The sequence below is a fragment of the Staurois parvus genome, unplaced genomic scaffold (assembly GCF_062004578.1).
Source record: "Staurois parvus isolate SC_StPar_1 unplaced genomic scaffold, SC_StPar_1.0 ptg001056l, whole genome shotgun sequence".
NCBI classification, from domain to species: domain Eukaryota; kingdom Metazoa; phylum Chordata; class Amphibia; order Anura; family Ranidae; genus Staurois; species Staurois parvus.
Genome location: NW_028318852.1, coordinates 132,501 through 155,532, shown reverse-complemented (window position 1 = coordinate 155,532; position 23,032 = coordinate 132,501). Strand labels below are relative to the sequence as shown.

The 23,032-nt window shown below is 48.5% G+C and overlaps 1 protein-coding gene across 1 annotated transcript in view; it reads right to left on the bottom strand.

Moving 5' to 3' along the window:
- The window catches only part of CHD5 (chromodomain helicase DNA binding protein 5), a gene marked incomplete at its 3' end in the record, with an annotated part of 151,006 nt that overhangs the window by 45,660 nt on the left and 82,314 nt on the right, over positions 1-23,032 (bottom strand). The window contains exons 13-17 of the mRNA XM_089658184.1: positions 18,706-18,906; positions 12,452-12,589; positions 10,126-10,247; positions 3,374-3,547; positions 585-726 (exon numbers count right to left, since the gene is read on the bottom strand). Coding sequence (XP_089514310.1) covers positions 585-726; positions 3,374-3,547; positions 10,126-10,247; positions 12,452-12,589; positions 18,706-18,906 — 777 coding nt within the window. The remainder of the gene's footprint in view (positions 1-584; positions 727-3,373; positions 3,548-10,125; positions 10,248-12,451; positions 12,590-18,705; positions 18,907-23,032) is intronic.

The window sequence follows — 23,032 nt, the reverse complement described above, 5'->3', positions numbered from 1 at the left end:
TGTGTAAGGAGCTCTGTGATGTGTAAGGGGCTCTGTGATGTATAGGGGGCGCTGTGATGTGTAAGGGGCGCTGTGATGTGTAAGGGGTACTGTGGAGTGTAAGGGGCTCTATGATGTATAGGGGGCACTGTGATGTGTAAGGGGCGCTGTGATGTGTAAGGAGCTCTGTGATGTGTAAGGGGCTCTATGATGTATAGGGGGCACTGTGATGTGTAAAGGGGAGCAGTGATGAGGAGGTGAACTGAGGACACTGTGCGACTGCTTTACAGAGGGGACCTGTGATGTAAAGGGGACTACAATGTGAAAGGGACACAGCAGACGATAATGTACGGGGGGGGGAGCCTGATGTGTTATAGAGCTAACAAGATTTGGACCTCTGCTAGTAGTAAATTTTGCTGCCCGGACCTCTGTAAATTTCAATTCAAGACCCCAGCCCTAATCTATCCAAAAACTGAAAACGAACGTTTACTAGGGCAGAACATACAGAAAACCGCTCGGTGAAACAACATCCCGCTCTGAAATGAACTAATACAACAAAAGTGCAAAAAAAATAAAAAATCTACACGGGCTGGGAAGCCTCTTACCACAGCAGCGACAGGGAAAAGGTACGGGTGATTGCAGCATTTCTTCAGGTCCATCATGATGTTCAGCAGGGACACCTGGTTTCCTCCGCCTTTAGAGTTCAAGGCTTCAAAATTTCGGGTCAAAATGAACTTATAATACTTCCTATATCAGCAAAAAAGGAAATCTGGGTGAATGTAGCAGAAAACATGTACATGTGACTATATAGAAAACACATCAACCAATCAGATCATTCCTTCACTTTATCTAAAGACTACCTTCCCCAACCATAATGAGGCATCTGAATGGAAGTCGCCACAACTCCATGAAATGCCTCTAGCCAGCCCAACCAGACAATCGTCGACTTTCTTTACAACTTACCTTTTCTTACCTTCTCTTAGAGTGGGTCCGGTGTCACCCCGTATAGGTTGCATGCAGACGATCCTACGGGGTGACACCGGTGTATCGGCAAGATGTGTCTCCCATGTAGATGTCTCCCTGAAGCAACTGCGCATGTCCTGGTTTCAGGCACGATCAATCGATGATAGAACTACTGCTCTCATCGATTGATTGTGCCTGAAACCGGGACATGGGCAGTTGTCCCTGGCCCGCTCCAAGAAAAGGTAAGTTGTAAAGAAAGCGGACGATCCCCGCAGAATGGATCAGATCTGCTGATTGAGCATAATAGATCAGAGACCGATCCATTATGCTCAATCTGCAGATCCGATCCATCCTGCGGGGATCGTTGGAGGGGGTGTCACCAAGTGTTATCGCACCGGGTGACACCAACCCTAGGGACGCCTCTGCTTATTGCTGTCTGTGCTTTCCGCTGGGGAGATTTACCTTTTCTGTCCTGATGACCTCTCATTTCCTGTTCCTCCAGGACAAGAAGTGAAGGGAAATCCCCTCTCAGGCTGGGTTCACATCTGTGTGGGTGGTGCCGATGCGGATCCCCACTAAAACCCGTGCAGCCGCACTGCCGGCAGAGAGGAATGCGGACCCGCGGGCGGGTGCCATTAGTTCCAATGGCACGCCGCCTGCACAGGAAATCGCAACCGCACTGGGAACCTCGGCTGCCTTTTCAGAAGAAGTGCAGGGACTTCTTCCCTGCGTGTCACAGGCACGGGAATCTATTCAAATGAATGGGCTCTCCTGCCCACGCAAAATGCGGACCGCAGAAACGCAGATATGTGAACCGGGGGGTAAGTGAGACACAGACAGCAACAACAACTTACATACAATCAGGGTTGCACTGATACCCGATTTTTACCAGCGAGTACAAGTGCCAATACCTGGACTCAAATACTCGCCGATACCAATTATCAGTACCTTTGCGGTATGATTTGCGCCATACAAAACGAATGGGCTCAAAAGACAAATGCCCTTAAAGTGATACTAAAGTCTTTTTTTTTCTTTTTAAATAACAAACAATACTACTATTTTTCTTCTAATAATTATTGATTTATTTTTGCACTTTGTTTTTTGGTAATGGTTTGTACCATTGGTTTATGTAGCGCAGCATTTTTTCATTTCATTTTTTGAATGCTATTACTTACCTGCCTAGGTCCCCCTCTTCTTGGGTCCCCCGCAGGCTCTTCTAGCCCCTCCCTCCTGTTGGGTGCCCTCACAGCAAGCAGTTTGCTATGGGGGCACCTGAGCATGTGTGCTCTGGAGCTGCGGCTCTGTGTGTCCATTCATACACAGAGCCGTGGCTCGGCCCTGCCCCACCCCCTTCCCCATGCTATACTTACCTGCTTACCTGCCCAGGTCCCCCTCTTCTCGGTTTCCCCGCAGGCTCTCCTGGCCCCTCCCTCCTGTTCGGTGCCCTCACAGCAAGCAGTTTGCTATGGGGGCACCCAAGCAAGTGCACTCTGGCGCTGCGGCTCTGCGTATCCATTCATACACAGAGCTGCGGCTTGGCCCCGCCCCCTTCCCCGATGCTATACTTACCCGCTTACCTGCCCAGTTCCCCCTCTAGCTCTCCTGGCCCCTCCCTCCTGTTGGGTGCCCTCACAGCAAGCAGTTTGCTTTAGGGGCACCCAAGCAAGTGCACTCTGGCGCTCCGGTTCTGCCTGCGTATCCATTCATACACAGAGCCGCGGCTTGGCCCCGCCCCCTCTCCCCATGCTATACTTACCCGCTTACCTGCCCAGTTCCCCCTCTTCTCGGGTCCCCCGCAAGCTCTCCTGGCCCCTCCCTCCTGTTGGGTGCTCTCACAGCAAGCAGTTTACTATGGTTGCACCCGAGCATGTGCGCTCTGGCGCCACGGCTCTGCGTGTCCATTCATATACAAAGCAGTGGCTAGGCCCCGCCCACTCCCCCATGCTATACTTACCTGCGCAGGTCCCCCTCTTCTCAGGTCACCCGCAGGCCCCTCCCCCTCCCTCCTGTTGGGTGCCCTCACAGCAAGCAGTTTGCTACGGTTGCACCCGAGCAAGTGCGCTCTGGTGCTGCAGCTCTGCGTGTCCATTCATACACAGAGCAATGGCTCGGCCCCGCCCCCTCCCTCTCGTGATGGGAAAATGGGCTGTGATTGACAGCAGTGGGAGCCAGTGTCCAATCAGGAGAGAATCCAGGCTCTAATTGGACAGCACTGGATCGGGATGGGTCTCAGGTAAGTGTTAGGGGGCGCTGGAAGGGCTGCTACACACAGAAGGTTTTTTACCTTCATGCATAGGAGAAAAAACTTGAGCCTTTAGAACCACTTCAATACGAACCATTTTGGATGAACTGAGGAACTCTGAGGCAACACAAATTCTGTTCATTATAATTAAGAGTCACGCTGGTTATAGTCTCTACAGATTTTACTTACTTCTGCATTTGGCTAAGCTCCACCCGCACTATTAATTCTGTTTTGGCTGGCATGTTCTTGAAGACATCTGCTTTCAGCCGCCGTAGCATGTGGGGCCCCAACAAGTCATGGAGTTTTTTAATTTGGTCTTCCTTGGAGATATCGGCAAACTCTTCCAGGAAGCCATCCAGATTGCTGCAAGGAAAAACATTACGGCGAAATCATTTCTGGTGATCACAGACGGAAAACATGGCTCGGCTCCGATCCAATCAGTAATGCAATGATGGTGTGCAAACCGCAGTACCCCACAGCAACCAGTGGACTCCAGAAATTCTATCTGAGTGGGTGCAAAAGTTAATGCCGTTGGCGCTGTGGTTTTTATTTAAACAGTACAAAAAATGGCCTCTATCCAATAAATACCTCATCACAGGCTATCCCCTCTTCAGTCTGTCATGTATGCTGCTGCCAGACTCATCCACCTAACTAACCATTCCGTATCTGCCATCCCTCTCTGCCAATCCCTCCACTGGCCTCCATTCAGTGTCCTCCACCCCTCTCGGCCAATCCCTCCACTGGCCTCCACTCAGTGTCCTCCACCCCTCTCTGCCAATCCCTCCACTGGCCTCCACTCAGTGTCCTCCATCCCTCTCTGCCAATCCCTCCACTGACCACCACTCAGTGTCCTCCATCCCTCTCTGGTAATCCCTCCAATGGCTTCCACTCAGTATCCTCCATCCCCCTCTGCCAATCCCTCCACTGGCCTCCACTCAGTGTCCTCCATCCCTCAGTGCCAATCCCTCCACTGGTCTCCATTCAGTGTCCTCCATCCCTCTCTGCCAATCCCTCCACTCAGTGTCCTCCACCCCTCTCTGCCAATCCCTCCACTGGCCTCCACTCAGTGTCCTCCACCCCTCTCTGCCAATCCTTCTACTGGCCTCCATTCAGTGTCCTCCACCCCTCTCTGCCAATCCCGCCACTGGTCTCCACTCAGTGTCCTCCATCCCCCTCTGCCAATCCCTCCACTGACCTCCACTCAGTGTCCTCCACCCCTCTCTGCCAATCCCTCCACTGGTCTCCACTCAGTGTCCTCCACCCCTCTCTGCCAATCCCTCCACTGATCTCCACTCAGTGTCCTCCACTTCTCTCTGCCAATCCCTCCACTGGTCTCCATTCAGTGTCCTCCACCCCTCTCTGCCAATCCCTCCACTGACCTCCACTCAGTGTCCTCCATCCCTCTCTGCCAATCCCTCCACTGGCCTCCACTCAGTGTCCTCCATCCCTCTCTGCCAATCCCTCCACTGACCTCCACTCAGTGTCCTCCATCCCTCTCTGGTAATCCCTTCACTGGCTTCCACTCAGTATCCTCCATCCCCCTCGGCCAATCCCTCCACTGGCCTCCACTCAGTGTCCTCCATCCCTCACTGCCAATCCCTCCACTGGTCTCCATTCAGTGTCCTCCATCCCTCTCTGCCAATCCCTCCACTCAGTGTCCTCCACCCCTCTCTGCCAATCCCTCCACTGGCCTCCACTCAGTGTCCTCCACCCCTCTCTGCCAATCCTTCTACTGGCCTCCATTCAGTGTCCTCCACCCCTCTCTGCCAATCCCGCCACTGGCTTTCCATTGCCCAACAGATAAAATTAAAAACATTAACCATAACATATAAAGCCATTTATAACTCCGCCCCTAATTACATCACCAATCTTGTCTCCAAATATCATCCAAACCATCCTCTCCGCTCCTCGCACGACCTCCTGCTCTCTAGTTCCCTTGTCTCCTCCTCCCATGCTTGTCTCCAAGACTTCTCCAAAGCTTTCCACATCCTCTGGAACTCTCTACCCCAATTTATCAGACTATCGCATACTTTGCTCTCTTCTCTGAAAACCGATCTCTTCAGGGAAGCCTATCCTGCCTTCAGCTAATAATGGAATCTTCTATTCCTCCTAGGTGGTATAAACTGGTCAAACCATGTCTTTAGGAAGCTGATCCAAACTGGTCAAACCATGTCTTTATGGAGCTGGTCCAAACTGGTCAATCCATGTCTTTACGGAGATGGTCTAAACTGGTCAAACCATGTATTTACTGAGCTGATCCAAACTGGTCAAACCATGTCTTTATGAAGCTGATCCAAACCGGTCAAACCATGTCTTTACGGAGCTGATCCAAACTGGTCAAATCATGTCTTTACAGAGCTGGTCCAAACTGGTCAAACCATGTCTTTACGGAGCTGGTCCAAACTGGTCAAACCATGTCTTTATAGAGCTGGTCCAAACTGGTCAAACCATGTCTTTAGGGAGCTGGCTTTGTACACAGGGGCACATTCATGCTGGAACAGAAATGGGCTTTCCCCAAATTGTTACCACAAAGGTTAGAAGAACATGATTGTCTACAAAATCTTTGAATGGTGTAGTATTAACGGACCCTTCACTAGAAATGCCTGCATTCAAAAATTGGAACGGAAGTCCACAAACTTTTAGTCATATAGTGTAATTTAAAAAAAAAAAAATCTGTATCTACTGTATGTAATTTTCCTTTACCAGCCTATTCTGAAATATTTTCCACTTGACTGTATATGACTTTTTTTTGTTTCAAACAGCTTTATTACTCTTTTGTGAAATGACCACAGATTGAATACCCATTAAGTGATATTCACATTTAAATAAAATAATCCAACCCAGCAGGAATCCTTATTCGTGAAGCTTTCACAGCGGGGGATGCTGTTAAAACGTTAAAGCTTCCAAATCCCGATGCAAATCATTGCTGATAAAAAAAGGCTCTTCTTGCAACGCTGCAATCAATATGCACTCTGCGTGACTCGCCGTCCGCTCTCGCCCGGCTGCTGGGAACATGTGATGCCTCCCACTTATGAATAATTTATAAGTTACATTTTTCCACAGCCTCAGACAACAGATCTTAATGATGTTGACAAGATAGGAGAGGGAGGGATGGCGGCCAACCATGAAACAAAGGGAGGGGAAAAAAAATACCAGAGCGGGCCTGAAAGAACATCCAAAAGCCATCAGGAACTGTACGGTGCTGCAAGGCGCTCAGTGCCAGCAGGATGTGTGAAAGGAGGCACTGCAGTACTTTTACAGTTCTTTTTAGATATACGGACAGTTAAAGGGCTACAACCTTACCATTGAGGGTAAATGTTTAAACCATGCGTCTGTGTATAGTTTGTAATTATACACTATATTGCCAAAAGTATTGTCCCCGCCCTCCCAATCATGTGATTCAGGTGTTCCAATCCCCTCTCAAGCATGTGATTCAATTGTTCCAATCCCCTCCATGGACACAGGTGTATACAATCCATCACCTAGGCATGCAGACGGCTTCTACAAACATTGGTGAAAGAATGGGTCGCTCTCAGGAGCTCAGTGACTCCAAGCGTGGTCCCGAGATAGGTGGCCACCTGGGCAATAAGTCCATCCGTGACATTTCCTGGCTACTAAATATTCCACGCTCAACTGTTAGTGGGATTATAACAAAGTGGAAGCAACCGGGAACAACAGCCACTCAGCCACCAAGTGGTAGGCCACGTCACATGACAGGGCGGGGTCAGCACATGCTGAAGCGCACAGTGCGCAGAAGTCACCAACTGTCTGTAGAGTCAATAGCTAAAGACCTCCAAACTTGGTGTGGCCTTCAGATGAGCCCAACAACAGTGCGTAGAGAGCTTCATGGAATGGGTTTCCATGGCCGAGCAGCTGCATCCAAGCCTTCCATCACCAAGTGCAATGCAAAGCATCGGATGCCGTGGTGTAAAGCACGCCGCCACTGGACTCTAGAGCAGAGGAGGCGTGTTCTCTGGAGTGACCAATCACGCTTCTCTGTCTGGCAATCCGATGGATGTGTCTGAGTTTGGCGGTTGCCAGAAGAACGGTACTTGCCTGACTGCATTGTGCCAAGTGTAAAGTATGGTGTGGGGTTGTTTTTCAGGGGTTGGGCTTGGCCCCCTAGTTCCATTGAAGGGAACTCTTAAGGCGTCAGCATACCAAGACATTTTGGACAATTTCATGCTCCCAACTTTGTGGGAAGAGTTTGGGGATGGCCCCTTCCTGTTTCAACATGACTGCGCACCAGTGCACACAGAAAGGTCCATAAAGACATGGAGGAGCCAGTTTGGGGTGGAGGAACTTGACTGGCCTGCACAGAGTCCTGACCTCAACCCCATTAACACCTTTGGGATGAATTAAGAGAGGAGACTCCTCCTCCCCCGACATCAGTGCCTGACCTGACAAATGTGCTTCTGGAAGAATGGTCCAACCTTCCCATAGACACCCTCCTAAACCTTGTGGACGGCCTTCCCAGATAAATTGAAGCTGTTATAGCTGCGGGGCCAACTCAATATTGAACCCTACGGACTAAGACTGGGGGGCCATTAGTTCTTGTGTGTGTACAGGCAGTTGTGTATAGTGTATATAGATGTGAGGGTAGCCAGATTTGCTTATTATATATGCAAGTTCCGCTTCCTTCTCAGTAGTGCTGCACAATCTGAGTCAGGTCCAATTGACTGAAATCAGATCCTGTGTTAGGCCAACTCAGCTTATCTCAACATTTCATATTATCCCTGCATTCACTATATCCGCTCTCCCTGGACCCTGCATTCACTATATCCGCTCTCCCCGGACCCCGCATTCACTATATCCCCTCTCCCCGGACCCTGCATTCACTATATCCACTCTCCCCGGACCCCGCATTCACTATATCCCCTCTCCCCGGAGCCTGCATTCACTATATCCGCTCTCCCCGGACCCCGCATTCACTATATCCGCTCTCCCCGGACCCCGCATTCACTATATCCGCTCTCCCCGGACCCCGCATTCACTATATCCCCTCTCCCCGGACCCTGCATTCACTATATCCACTCTCCCCGGACCCCGCATTCACTATATCCCCTCTCCTCGGACCCTGCATTCACTATATCCGCTCTCCCCGGACCCCGCATTCACTATATACGCTCTCCCTGGACCCTCCATTCACTATATCCGCTCTCCTCGGACCCTGCATTCACTATATCCGCTCTCCCTGGACCCTGCATTCACTATATCCACTCTCCCTGGACCCTGCATTTACTATATCCGCTCTTCCCGGACCCCGCATTCACTATATCCGCTCTCCCTGGACCCCGCGTTCACTATATCTGGTCTCCTTGGTCCCTGCATTCACTATATCCGCTCTCCCCGGACCCCGCATTCACTATATCCACTCTCCCCGGACCCTACATTCACTATATCCGCTCTCCCCGGAACCTCCATTCACTATATCCGCTCTCCTCGGACCCCACATTCACTATATCCGCTCTCCCCGGACCCCGCATTCACTATATCCGCTCTCCCTGGACCCTGCATTCACTATATCCGCTCTCCCTGGACCCTGCATTTACTATATCCGCTCTTCCCGGACCCCGCATTCACTATATCCGCTCTCCCTGGACCCCGCGTTCACTATATCTGGTCTCCTTGGTCCCTGCATTCACTATATCCGCTCTCCCCGGACCCCGCATTCACTATATCCACTCTCCCCGGACCCTACATTCACTATATCCGCTCTCCCCGGAACCTCCATTCACTATATCCGCTCTCCTCGGACCCCACATTCACTATATCCGCTCTCCCCGGACCCCGCATTCACTATATCCGCTCTCCCTGGACCCTGCATTCACTATATCCGCTCTCCCTGGACCCTGCATTCACTATATCCGCTCTCCCCGGACCACGCATTCACTATATCCGCTCTCCCCGGACCACGCATTCACTATATCCCCTCTCCCCGGACCCTGCATTCACTATATCCGCTCTCCCTGGACCCTGCATTCACTATATCCGCTCTCCCCGGACACCGCATTCACTATATCTGCTCTCCACGGACCCCGCATTCACTATATCCGGTCTCCCTGGACCCCGCGTTCACTATATCTGGTCTCCCCGGACCCTGTATTCACTATATCCGCTCTTCCCGGACCCCACATTCACTATATCCGCTCTTCCGGACCCCGCATTCACTATATCCGCTCTCCCTGGGCCCCGCATTCACTATATCTGGTCTCCCCGGACCCTGTATTCACTATATCTGCTCTCCCCGGACCCTGCATTCACTATATCTGCTCTCCCCGGACCCCGCATGCACTATATCTGGTCTCCCCGGACCCTGTATTCACTATATCCGCTCTCCCCGGACCCCGCATTCACTATATCCGCTCTCCCTGGACCCTGCATTCACTATATCCGCTCTCCCCGGACCCCGCATTCACTATATCCGCTCTCCCCGGACCCCGCATTCACTATATCCGCTCTCCCTGGACCCCGCATTCACTATATCTGCTCTCCCCGGACCCTGCATTCACTATATCCGCTCTTCCCGAACCCCGCATTATCACTTTGTCCTAAATGGGTTGGGGACGGTGCGGCGTATTTACTAAAGCTGGAGAGTGCCAAATCAGGTGAAATTCTGCACAGAAACCAAGCAGCTGGAGTGAGAAGCTAATTGGCTGCCAGGCACAGCTACACCAGATACTGAGCACTCCAGTTTTAGTAAATCTCCCCCCTATGTGTCAGATCCGAGCCAATCACCATCACATAAAGTGATCCGCATGCTCCCCCATACATCAAAGCACCAAGTATTTATCACGAAATACCAGAGCATTTGAAGAGAACCTGTTGCTTCGCCCTAGGGACAAACAATAGTTTGTGAGGGGTGTCAGCGGCCAGCTGTGTTAATATGCTGCAGGAGCGGTCAGTTTGCATGCTGGCTCATGTAAGATGGAAGGACTTACTTGAATCTCTCGGGGGTCAGGAAGTTGAGAAGGTGAAAGAGTTCCTCTAGGTTATTCTGGAGCGGGGTCCCGGTGAGCAGCAGTTTGTAGTCGATCTTGTAGCTATTTAATACCCTAAAGAACTTGGAAAACAACATTATGCGGTGGTAGCCTTCACCGATGCATCCGAGGTTCAGTAACTTTGCAGGTCGAACTTCAACAGAAATATACATCATGGCTGCTTACAACTGTGGCCGGAGTGTTCCTTTAACCACTTCCCGCTCATCCCATGTCGATAAACGGCCGGACGGGAGCGCTGCCAATGCAGATGGACATTTCTAAACGTCCCCCTGCATCCGCTGCCTGTGCGCGCTCCCTGGGAGCGATTGGTGCCCGCTGTGTCCTACAGCAGAACACAGATCGCTGTACGGGACCTCTGTGTGAGGTCCCGATCATGTAATCCCTGATTGGCCAATCAGTGATCATATGAGCAAAAGTAAACAAGATGTCACTTCTGACATCATTGCTTACTACTTATGAAATCTGTGAATGATCACAGAGATCACATGGTACAGGGCTATTCACAGCAGCCTCGAACCATGTGACAAGCTGCGACCAATCACAGCTCTCACAGTATTTCTCAATGACTGCAGGAATGCAGCCAGAGAGAAGGAGAAATGATTGCTTTTACAGCCTTTATGGGTGTAAAAGCAATCAGTGTTAAAGAAAAAAAAAAAAATCACCCCCCACAAGTAGTACAGTGTCACCATGGTGCTAGGGTGACGGTATGTTAAAAAAACACATAAATAATAATATAAAAAAATAAAAAACAAATGTAAAAAAAAAATGTGAAAACTGTTTGGTTATAAACATATTTGGGTTATTTTTTTTTTTTTTTACTAAAAAGATAGATGAATACATTTTGGCCAAGATTTATGAAGAAAGATTATTTATTTGCAAAATTTTATAAGAAACATTTTCAAAATTTTTGGTCTTTTTCATTTATATAGCAAAAAAATAAAAATAAAAATCCCAGCGGTGAATAAATACCAAAATAAAGTTTTATCTGTCTCAAAAAAAATGCTAAAAATGTCATATGGGTGTGTTGCATGAAAGCGCAATTGTCATTCAAAGTGTGACAGCGCTGAAAGCTGGAAATTGGCCTGAACAGGAAGGGGGGAAAGTGTCCGGACTGGAAGGGGTTAAAGGACCCCTTAATACAGGGATCATGGTTTTGTGTACAGTCTGATTTATCCAGTTGTAGACCACCCCACGATACACTTCTGCAGAGTGGCCGCTTTGGGTTGGATCACATCTGATACGTGATCTGGCTCTACCAGATGGGGGGGGGGTGCGTGTGCACTGCCCCGGCTCTGCTATAACTCATTACAACACAAGCCAGTTAGTGGGTCCCAGCCAATTATTTATGGTCGGGACCCACCGTTTGGTGGAGCCGATGACAGGAAACAGCTCTGTGACTGTAAACAACACAGAGCTCTGTCTTGACAGGGGAAATGTGGCAGTTTTTGTTTCCCTGCAAAGCAGAGAATAAAACTGGCACAACTCTCAGTAAAATCAGCACACAGTAAACACTTAACACTTGTTAGGCACACAGTTAACCCTTTGATTGTCAATAAATACTAAAGCGGAGTTCCAATAAAAAAAAAAGTCAGCAGCTGTAGCTGATGAGTTTTAAAAAAACAGACATTTACCTTTCCCTCGATCCCGCAGTGTTCTCTCCCCCGCAGCCCGTTTCACCGGCCGCCCTGTGTTCCTGGCGCCGGGATCTTCAGTGAGGGCACCCGGCTGTGACAGCTTGTGGCTTCACAGCCGGGTGCCCACTGCGCATGAGAGAGAAGCGCTGAGCTTTGTGAATGGCCCCGTAGTCTTCTGGGACCTGTCACATGTCCCAGAAGACTACACGGAGGGGGGGGCAACTTCCACTTCTGATTGCCTTAGGCGATCGCAGGGGAAGTGAGAGCGGGTACCTGTCAATTTCGGGTACCCACTCCCCAAAGGTGTCTTTCCTTAATGGGGAGCAAGGGACCAGTCCTTAAAGCTGAACACCGAATCGCGGTGCTGCCAGGGAGCGCGCACAAGCAGGGGGCGGGGAGGCCGTTTATAAACGTCCACCCGCCCCTGCACTGCGACCGCCCAGTCGTTAATATACAACGGCCGGACGGGAGGTGGCTAACAAATCCTAACTTCCTGGGAAGGACACAGTGGAGGGGTAACATACAACTCTCCCTATACAGACATCCATGGCAAGCCAATGTTCTAACTACGGCTTTAGGAAGGATCTGGTAAACAATCCCCTTCAACAGGCAAAGTTTCAGCAATGACTTACTTTCGATTGGTTGTTTTTGAGGCGGTGAGCTTCATCCACCACCAGACACGCCCACTCGATGGAGCCCAGGACGGCATGGTCGATCGTAATGAGTTCATACGATGTGAGCAGCACGTGGAATTTTATTTGAGCTTCTTTCTGGATAAGAGAGGAAAATGTTAAGCAAATGGGCATGGCGTGTGTCGGCGCATGAGAACGCAGAAAGATTACTGAACATCCGTTTGTGGATCGTTTCTGTACTGAATGACGCTGTGTTGCCATGGCTACTTTAGTGATTTTTTTTAATAGCATAAATAGTTGATCTTTATTTCAGGTACTTATATAGTGTCATCAATTTACGCAGTGCTTTACATATTTATTGTACGTTCTCATCAGTCCCCGCCCCCGAGGAGCATACACTCTAAGGTCCCTAACTCATATTCATTCATACATACACATACTAGGGCCAATTTAGACAGGATCCAATTCACCTCCCAGCATGTCTTTAAAGAGTTGGAGGAAACCGGAGTACCCGGAGAAAACCCATGCAGGCACAGGTAGAACATGCAAACTCAAGGCAGGTGGTGCCGTGGTTGAGATTTGAACCAACGACCCGAGTACTGCCAGGTGGAAGTGCTAACCACTTAGCCATTGTGCTGCTTGATTATAAAAAGAATCTTCAATTTTGGGCGGCACTGTAAGGGAAGGTTATTTTAATATTATTATTATCATCATATTGGCATAATTTTCATTTGAAATGAAATACAGATCTGTTCAGCGGATGTAAATCTTATCTTTCAGGGAGAACATGCAGACTCCAGGCAGGTGGTGCCGTGGTTGGGATTTGAACCAAGGACCCTAGTACTGCCAAGAAGTGCTAACCACTTAGCCATTGTTTATCTATTCAAATGCTAATTAACTTGTTTAACTGGTTCATAAAAAGCAAAACAGGAAGTGATGTTGGCAGGATATGGGGGGGGGGGCATTTAAATAACGCAGGCATGTGCAAGGATTCCATAACAACAAGATGAACTAAAAAGGATGGAGACTTCATAACACAAAGGAAGGTCTATCCCAGAGGGGACTTCACAAGACAAAAGAAGGCACTTCATCTGGGGATGACACTATGAGAGCACCTGGTTTCCTGCAACAATGGCATGAGGAGCCTGGGGACATGTTTATTCCTCCCACAAACCAAAGACATGCTGGGAGGTTAATTGGCTCCTGTCTAAATTGTCCCTAGTATGTGTATGTATGAATGTGAGTTAGGGACCTTAGATTGTACGCTCCTCAGGGGCGGGGACTGATGTGAATGTACAATATATATGTAAAGAGCTGCATAAACTGACGGCGCTGTATAAGTACCTGAAATAAATAACTAAATAAATTACGGAAATCACAAACTATAGCCCAAGCTAAGTACGTTTTCAGTGTATTCTTATCACATACAGACCATTGCCAATGGTGGGACGTTCAGATAGCACATGGAAATGTGGACTATATGCATACTTGTAATATTTTGTATCTTGTATTCGTTCCTACAATTGTAAGTAGTTTGTACAGCATTCGTGATTAATAAAGACAATGATATAGTACCGGGCTTTCAGCATCCTTGCTTGAGACAACAGAAGCCAGAAGCTTCTCATCATTTCTGGTTTCAGAACTGTCATTATCTGTGGTAACATATTAGAGTCCATTACGCCTCCCTAGTTGTTATCTGTTGCCTTTAAAGCGGAGTTCCACCTGAAAAAAAAAAGTCAGCAGCTACAAAAACTGTAACTGCTGACTTTTAAAATACAGCCACTTACCTGTCCCTCGGTCCAGCGGTGTCCTCACCATGGCTGGTTTCACCGGCCGTCTTCTCTCCCTGGCTGGCATCTTTAGTGTGGGTACCCGGCTGTGCCAGCTTGCCCACTGCGCATGTACAAGAAGTGCTGCCCTTTGTGAATGGCCCCGTAGTCTTCATGGATCTGTCACTTGTCCAAGAAGACTACGGGGAGGGAAGGAGGGAGGACAACTTCCGCTTCCGATTGCCTAGGCGATCGCAGCGGAAGTGGGAGCGGTTACCTGTCAAATTTGGGTTCCTGCTAACCCCCGCTCCCCAAAGGTGCCAATCCTTAATGGGGAGCGGGGGACAAAGCATTAAAACAGAACCTCCCCTTTTGGCTGGAGCTCCGCTTTAACCTCCCTGGTGGTATTCCCGAGTGTAGCTCGGGGTAAAGTTTCAGCACCACAAGCGGTAACCCCCCCGAGCTACACTCGGGAATACACTGCAGCGTTGCTCCGGGATCTCTTCTGCACTTACCTTGTCCTGCGCTCCCGCGATGTTCCTCCTGCAGTGTCCCCGGCCATCTCCTTCAGCGGATGCCGGCGTCTGTCTTCCGGGTTCTGTTCCCTGCGAGCGTCGGGACGTACGGGGGACGGAACTGGCGGGAAATTTGAAAATGTCAAAAAGTGACATTCACTTAATTCACTAAAATCACATAGTGTAACATTCCTGTATCAAACCATTTCACATACATTTTGTCCCGAGTGCTTTGTCCGGCGCCCTGCCTGCATTTTTACCGCCCATTCTGCCTGGAAACTGAGAAACGTCCATGGCGTCCAAAAAGCGTCCCTTTAGGTCAGACGCGGTTTTAGACCGGCTAGAGAACAGCGATAGTAAATCAGAACCACTTGCAGAATTGAGTGATAATGATTGGTGGGGGAAATTCCTCATCAGACACTGAAAACGATTCTGCGACTGAGCTCAGCGATGTGCGAATTTGGCGCTCTATTTCACATTTCAGTGTTTTTGGTTTGATTATATTATTGAATTACATTTATTATTATTATATTATTATTTTTTATGATTATTTATTAAATTATAATTTATGATTTTGTGTTTCAAATTGTATCCTCCCCGGGATGTTTACTAGACTCTTGTCCGGACAGATTTCAGGGAGTTATTCCTAAAAATTACAGGCCGACAATAAAAAACGACATATTTCCATGCACAAAAATGTACCGCTTTGAGCACAGAAATACTGACATAATCAGACCACTAGGGAGGCTACATTGTAGACATCTGAGAATGGGAGTGGCTGAGTAGTTTAGCAAAAGACAACTAGGCAGGGCTGACACCACTCAGTCTACGAAAATGCTGCATTTTGTCAGCCCACAGCAGGATCTTGGAGCGGAGTACATTTCTGGCAGATCAACAAGTAGTTTTTGCTATCTGCAGAGTAAAGGGGTAAAACATGGAAGTTACAGTTACTTTATCGCTTTGTCCTGAATGAGTAGGGGACGGTGGGGTTTATTTACTAAAGCTGGAGAGTGTCAAATCAGGTGCCCTTCTGCACAGAAACCAATCAGCTTCCAGGTTTTATTGTCAAAGCTTCATAGAACAAGCTGAAGTTAGAAGCTGATTGGCTGCCATGTACACCAGATTCTGAGGGCTCCAGTTTTAGAAAATCTCCCCCACTGTGTCCTGAAAGTACAGCCCTGACCAAAAGTTTGGAGGATGACACCAATATTAATTTACCTGAAAGGAAACACATGCCGTCATCATTGCTTTGCACAAAAAGGGATTCACAGGCAAGGATATTATTATTATTCAGGATTTATATTATTATTATTATTCAGGATTTATATTATTATTATTATTCAGGATTTATATTATTATTATTATACAGGATTTATGGCGCCAACAGTTTGCTCAGCGCTTTACAATATAAAGGGAGACAATACAGCAACAATACAGTTCAATACAAGAGGGTTAGGAGGGCCCTGATCCTGGGAGCTTACAATCTAAGAGGGAGGGGCTAGTGGTACAAAAGGTAGTAACTGTGGGGGATGGACTGGTAGGAGGAGTAGAAGATTCCAGTATTAGCTGAGGGCAGGATAGGCTTCCCTGAAGAGATCGGTTTTCAGAGATTGCCGAAAAGTGCGCAGAGTAGGCGATAGTCTGATAAATTGGGGTAGAGTTCCAGGGGATGGGGGAAGCTCTGGAGAAGTCCTGGAGATGTGCATAGGAGGAGACAAGGGAGCTAGAGAGCAGGAGTTTGTGAGAGGAATGGAGAGGATGGTTTGGGCGATATTTGGAGACAAGATTGGTGATGTAATTTGGGGCGGAGTTATAAATGGTTTTATATGTTATTGTTAATGTTCTGAATTTTATTCGTTGGGCAATGGGAAGCCAGTGGAGGGATTGGTAGAGCGGGATGGAGGACACTGAATAGAGGCCAGTGGAGGGATTGGCAGAGAGGGGAGGAGGACACTGAGTGAAGGCCAGTGGAGGGATTGGCAGAGAGGGGTGGAGGACACTGAGTGGAGGCTAGAGGAGGGATTGGTAGAGAGGGGTGGAGGACACTGTGTGGAGGCCAGTGGAGGGATTGGCAGAGAGGGGAGGAGGACACTGAGTGGAGGCTAGAGGAGGGATTGGTAGAGAGGGGTGGAGGACACTGAGTGGAGGCTAGAGGAGGGATTGGCAGAGAGGGGTGGAGGACACTGAATGGAGGCCAGTGGAGGGATTGGCAGAGAGGGGTGGAGGACACTGAGTGTAGGCCAGTGGAGGGATTGGCAGAGAGGGGTGGAGGACACTAAGTGGAGGCCAGTGGAGGGATTGGCAGAGAGGGATGGAGGACATTGAATGGAGGCCAGTGGAGGGATTGGCAGAGAGGGGTGGCAGATACAGAACGGTTAGTAAGGTGGATGAGTCTGGCAGCAGCATTCATGATAGACTGAAGAGGGAATAGCCTGCGATGAGGTCAGCCAATGAGGAGGGAGTTACAATAGTCAAGGCGAGAGACAACAAGGGAGTGAATAAGGTGCTTGGTGGTTTCCGAGGTTAAGAATGGGCGTATCTTGGAGATGTTGCGGAGGTGAAGTCTACAAGATTTGGACAGTGATTGGATCTGTGACTGAAAGGACAGATGGGAGTCTAGGATTACACCTAGTACCCTGGCATGAGGGGAAGGACTGATGCTTGCATTATTGATCTTGATGGAGAAGTCGGGGGAGGGGGCACGGGCTGGGGGGAATACTAAGTGCTCAGTTTTAGAAAGATTTAGTTTGAGGAAGTGGAGTGACCTCCATGCTGATATGTCACTTAGTAGGATAGGATATAGGAAAGGATATTGCTGCTACTAAGATGGCACCTAAATCAACCATTTAGCGGACCATCAAGAACTTCAAGGAGAGAGGTTCAATTGTTGTGAAGAAGGCTTCAGGGCACCCAAGAAAATTCCAGCAAACACCAGGACCGTCTCCTAAAGTTGATTCAGCTGTGGGATCGGGGCACCACCAGTGCAGAGCTTGCTCAGGAATGGCAGCAGGCAGGTGTGGTGCATCGGCATGCACAGTGAGGAGAAGACTTTTGGAGGATGGCCTGGTGTCAAGAAGGGCCGCAAAGAAGCCACTTCTCTACAGGAAAAACATCAGGGACAGACTGATATTCTGCAAAAGGTACAGAGATTGGACTGCGGAGGACTGGGGGAAAGTCATCTTCTCTGATGGATCCCCTTTCCGATCGTTTGGGGCATGCAGAAAATACCTTGTTTGGAGAAGATGCTAACAGTAAAGCATCCTGAGACCACTCAAGTGTGGCGTTGCTTCTCAGCCAAGGGACTCACTCACAATTTCGCCTAAGAACACAGCTATGAATAAAGAATGGTCCAAAAACATCCTCCGAGAGCAACTTCTCCCAGACATCCAAGAACAGTGTGGTGAAGAACAATGCCTTTACCAGCATGATGGAGCACCTTGCCATGAGGCAAAAGTGATAATCAAATGGCTTGGGGAACAAAACTTCTAAATTTTGGGTCCATGGCCAGGAAACTCCCCAGAACTTAATCCCATAGAGAACTTGTGGTGAATCCTCAAGAGACGGGTGAACAAAAAAACCCACCAAATTCCAAGCATTGATTATGCAAGAATGGGCCGCCATCAGTCAGGAGGTGACCCAGAAGTTGATTGACAGCATGCCGGGGGGAATTGCAGAGGTCTTGAAAAAGAAGGGTCAACGCTGCCAATATTGACTCTTTGCATCACCTTCATGTCGTGGTCAATAAAAGCCTTTGACACTTAGGAAATGTTTGTAATGATACTTCAGTATACCAGAGTAACATCTGACAAAAAGATCTAAAAACACTGAAGCCGTACACTTCAGAAAATTAATATTTGTGTCATTCTCAAAACTTTTGGCCAGAGCTGTAGGATCCCTACATGACATCATGCAGGGGACATTTATATTTTTAAATGCTTTATCCATGGGCATTGAACCCCAGTGTCCTTACTTTCATTCTGAACACTTTCTTCCCGCTTTTGATGGCGTTGTCCTCGAAGGAGAATTCGTTTTCCCTAATTATCGCTCTGCTGTCCTTATCGCCAGTGTATGTCACCACATAAAACTCTGGTGCCCACATTTCAAATTCTCGTTCCCAGTTGATGATGGTGGATAACGGCGCGCTCACAAGATACGGACCTTTAGAGTGACCCTAAAAAGACACAAGTCAGGGTGAGAAATTTAAAGCGGAACTACGCTGCACTTGAGCAGCACACACCAAAAACGATATTTAATTAATTTACAACATTCAAAGCAAACTCCCCATCCATTCATGTCTCCATCCATCCATCCAGGTCTCCATCCATCCATCCAGGTCTCCATCCATCCATCCAGGTCTCCATCCATCTATCCAGGTCTCCATCCATCCATCCAGGTCTCTATGCTTTATTTTGCTGAGAAATCACTTATGAAAAACAACCCCCCCCCCCCCTAGCATTTCTAGCCACGGCCATCTTAAGTAAGGGCAGATGAGTTTACTTCCTGGAATCTGCAATCCATATCCCTTAAAGGCGAGTTCCACTCGACCTATCAAAAAATAAGTCAGCAGCTACAAAAACTGTAGCTGCTGACTTTTAAAAAACAGCCACTTACCTGTCCCACGATCCCGTGGTGTGTCCCCCCGCAGCTCGTTTCACCAGCGTACTCCTGTACTCCAGGAGGCCAACATCTTCAGTGTGGGCACCCAGCTGTGATAGCTTGCGTCTTCATAGCTGGGTAACCACTGCGCATGCGCGAGTAGCGCTGCGCTTCGTGAATGGTCCTGTAGTCTTCTGGGACCTGTCACATTTCCCAAAAGACTACAGGGAGGGAGGGAGGACAAAGGTGCCAATCCTTAATGGGGAGCAGTCCTTATAGCGGAACTTGCCTTTTTGGGTGGAGCCCCGCTTTAAGTCTAGGTTCACACCTATGCAGGTTGTGTTTGAGGCGTTTCTGCATTGCGTTTTTTTTTTTTCTTGTTGCTAGGCAGATTTAAAACTCATCAAAAACACATAAAAAAATGTGGCAAAAACGCAATACATGCTTTTCTGCAGCGTTCCCATTGCAGTCTATAGAACCAAAAATGCAGTGTTGTGCAAAAGTCCCCGATATTTTCCAAAAAACACAGCGGGTGAAAACGCGGAGATGTGAACCTGTCCCATAAGAAATCATGTTACATGGACTGCACTGCATTTCTGCAAAACGTGGCAGAAAACGCTTAGGTGTGAACCAGGGGTAAGGTTAGGTTCAAACCTACGCAGGTTGCGTTTGAGCTGTTTCCGCATTGCGTTTTGTTTTGCATTTTTGCACTTGAGTTTGTGCTGTGTTTTTGCCGCATTTTGATTGCATTTTGAGGCTTGAAGGGTCTTTTTTTTTTCATTTTTTAAATTTGTCTTGTTTCTATGCAGATTTAAAATGCAAAACTCATCAAAAAAACATAGCAAAAACACAGCAAAATAAATGCTTTTCTGCAGCCTTTCTATTGAAATCCATAAAACCAAAAAAGCAACTTTCTTGCGTTCAAAAAAGTCCCTGACCCTTTCCAAAAAACGCATCGGGTGAAAACGTAGAGATGTGAACCTTTCCCATAGGAAATCATGTTAAATGGACTGTACTGCATTTCTGCAAAATGTGTCAGAAAAAGCTTAGGTGTGGACCTGGGGTAACTGAGAAAATCCCTCCTCCACTCCTACAGACTCCTGAGATGTATGACCTCATTTGCCTAGGCACGAAAACCAGGAAGTAACCAAGAAATGTAAAAAAAAAGGTTAAAATAAGTAAATATAATATACTGTATGTTTCTATCTATTTACTAAGGCTGGCAGCATAAGGATTTAAAATTGTCAAAGTAGATTGAGAGAGCAAAGTTCCACTTTAAAGCGGAGTTCCAGCTGAAAAAAAATAAAATAAAAGTGAGCAGCTACAAAAACTGTAGCGGCTGACTTTTAAAATACCGACACTTACCTGTCCCTCGGTCCGGCGGTGTCCTCATCACGTCTGGTGTCACCGGCCGTCTTCTCTCTCCGGTGCCGGCATCTTCAGTGTGGGCACCCGGCTGTGAGAGTTTGCGGGTCGCTACTGTGCATGCGTGAGAAGCGATGCGCTTTGTGAATGGCCCCGTAGTCTTCAGAGACCTGTCACGTGTCCCAGAAGACTACATGGAGAGAGGGGGGAACAACTTTCGATTGCCTAGGCCAGGGGTAGGCAACCTGCGGCTCTCCAGCTGTTGCAGGACTACAAGTTCCATCATGCCTCTGCAAGTCATAGCTGTAACTGTCAGTTTTGTAATGTAGCAATGCCTCATGGGAAATGAAGTTCCACAACAGCTAGAACGCCGCAGGTTGCCTACCCCTGGCCTAGGCGATCGCAGCGGAACTGGGGGCGGGTACCTGTAGCTGCTGACTTTTAAAACACAGCCACTTACTTGTCCCTTGGTCCTCACCACCACTGGTTTCACTGGCTGTCTTCTCTCCCTGGAGCCGGCATCTTTAGTGAGGGCACCCGGCTGTGACAGCTTCACAGCCGGGTGCCCACTGCGCATGCGCAAAAAGCACTGCACTTTGTGAATGGCCCCATAGTCTTCTGGGACCTGTCACGTGTCCTCAAAGACTACGGGGAGCGAAGGGGTGGGCGAGGGAAGGCAACTTCCGCTTAGGTCAGGGGTAGGACTATCAAGGTCCATCATGCCTCTGCAAGTCATAGCTGTAACTGGCAGTTTTGTAATCTTTGCAATGCCTCATGGGAAATGTAGTTCCACAACAGCTAGAGAGCCGCAGGTTGCCTACCCCTGGCCTAGGTGATCACAGTGGAAGTGCGAGCGGGTACCTGTCAAATTCGGGTCCCCTCTTCCCAAAAGGTGCCAATCCTTAATGGGGAGCGAAGGACAAAGGCTTAAAACAGAACTTCCCCTTTTGGGTGGAGCTCCGCTTTAAGCTATTGATTGTATACACTTTTTTTTAACAGAAAAGAAGAGCGCAGAAAACATGAAGATTAGATTAGGGCTCCACCTGCTGGCTGCATATGAAAACACAAAATAATAACATGCAATGTTTTTGTTGTGTCCAGAAAAAAAAAAGAAACAATGTATGAAACCACCAAGTATGACATTTATGATAACATTTGGGTAAGTAAAATATAAAATGAATGAAAGCGTAATTTCCTATGCTTCCACGGCTCAGCAATGCGCTCTGTGCAGCTATACTACAATATTCATGCCATAGAATGTCCCCGAAGTAACCCGTCCCGGCATTGAAGGTTTTAGGAAGCGCCATCTGGCGTAGTTCTATATACCTCTGTCATAAATAACAGAGCACGCATCTGCTGTATGCGGAATGGTCGCCCTTGGGAAGGACTGAATTATCCTGTCTACCCTACCATCTATCAGCAGCCATCATCAAAGTTTGAGAACGTTCCCGTCTGGAGGCCTGCAAAGTGCCGGGTGTGACAGAGAGCGTCTGACTGCAACAGGGCCCAGAACACGTAGGCTATAAGGGATCTCAAGGGCTTGTGCGATCCACCGGATGCAATCAAAGTGATGCCTGGACCAGTTCAAATACTTGGTGCTGCTACCTCCCAGTGTCAAAATGCGGCTTTATCACCTGTGCGCTGGCAGAGGCAGCTGACTCCTCATTCACACAATCCGTTTAAAGCGGAGTTCCACCTAAAAGGGCCTGGGCAGCCACCACTGGTACTGTGGGCTCAGAAAGCCACTATTGATGCAGTGGTCTTGGACAGCACTGATTTTCACATTGGGCCCTGAGAGCTACTATTGGTTCAATGGGCCTGGATAGCCAACATTAGTGCAGTGGGCACAGACAGCCACCATTTTTGCAGTGGACCTGAACAGCCACCATTGTTGCAGTGGACCTGAACAGTCACCATTGTTGCAGTGGACCTGAACAGCCACCATTGTTGCAGTGGACCTGAACAGCCACCATTGTTGCAGTGGACCTGGACAGCCACCATTGTTGCAGTGGACCTGAACAGCCCCCATTGGTCCAGTGGACCCGAACAGCCCTCATTGGTCCAGTGGACCTGAACAGCCCCCATTGGTCCAGTTGACCTGAACAGTCACTACTGGTCCAGTGGACATGAACAGTCACCATTGGTCCAGTGGACCTAAACAACCACCATTGGTCCAGTGGACCTGAACAGTCACCATTGGTCCAGTGGACCTAAACAACCACCATTGGTCCAGTGGACCTGAACAGTCACCATTGGTCCAGTGGACCTGAACAGTCACCATTGGTCCAGTGGACCTGAACAGTCACCATTGGTCCAGTGCACCTGAACAGCCACCA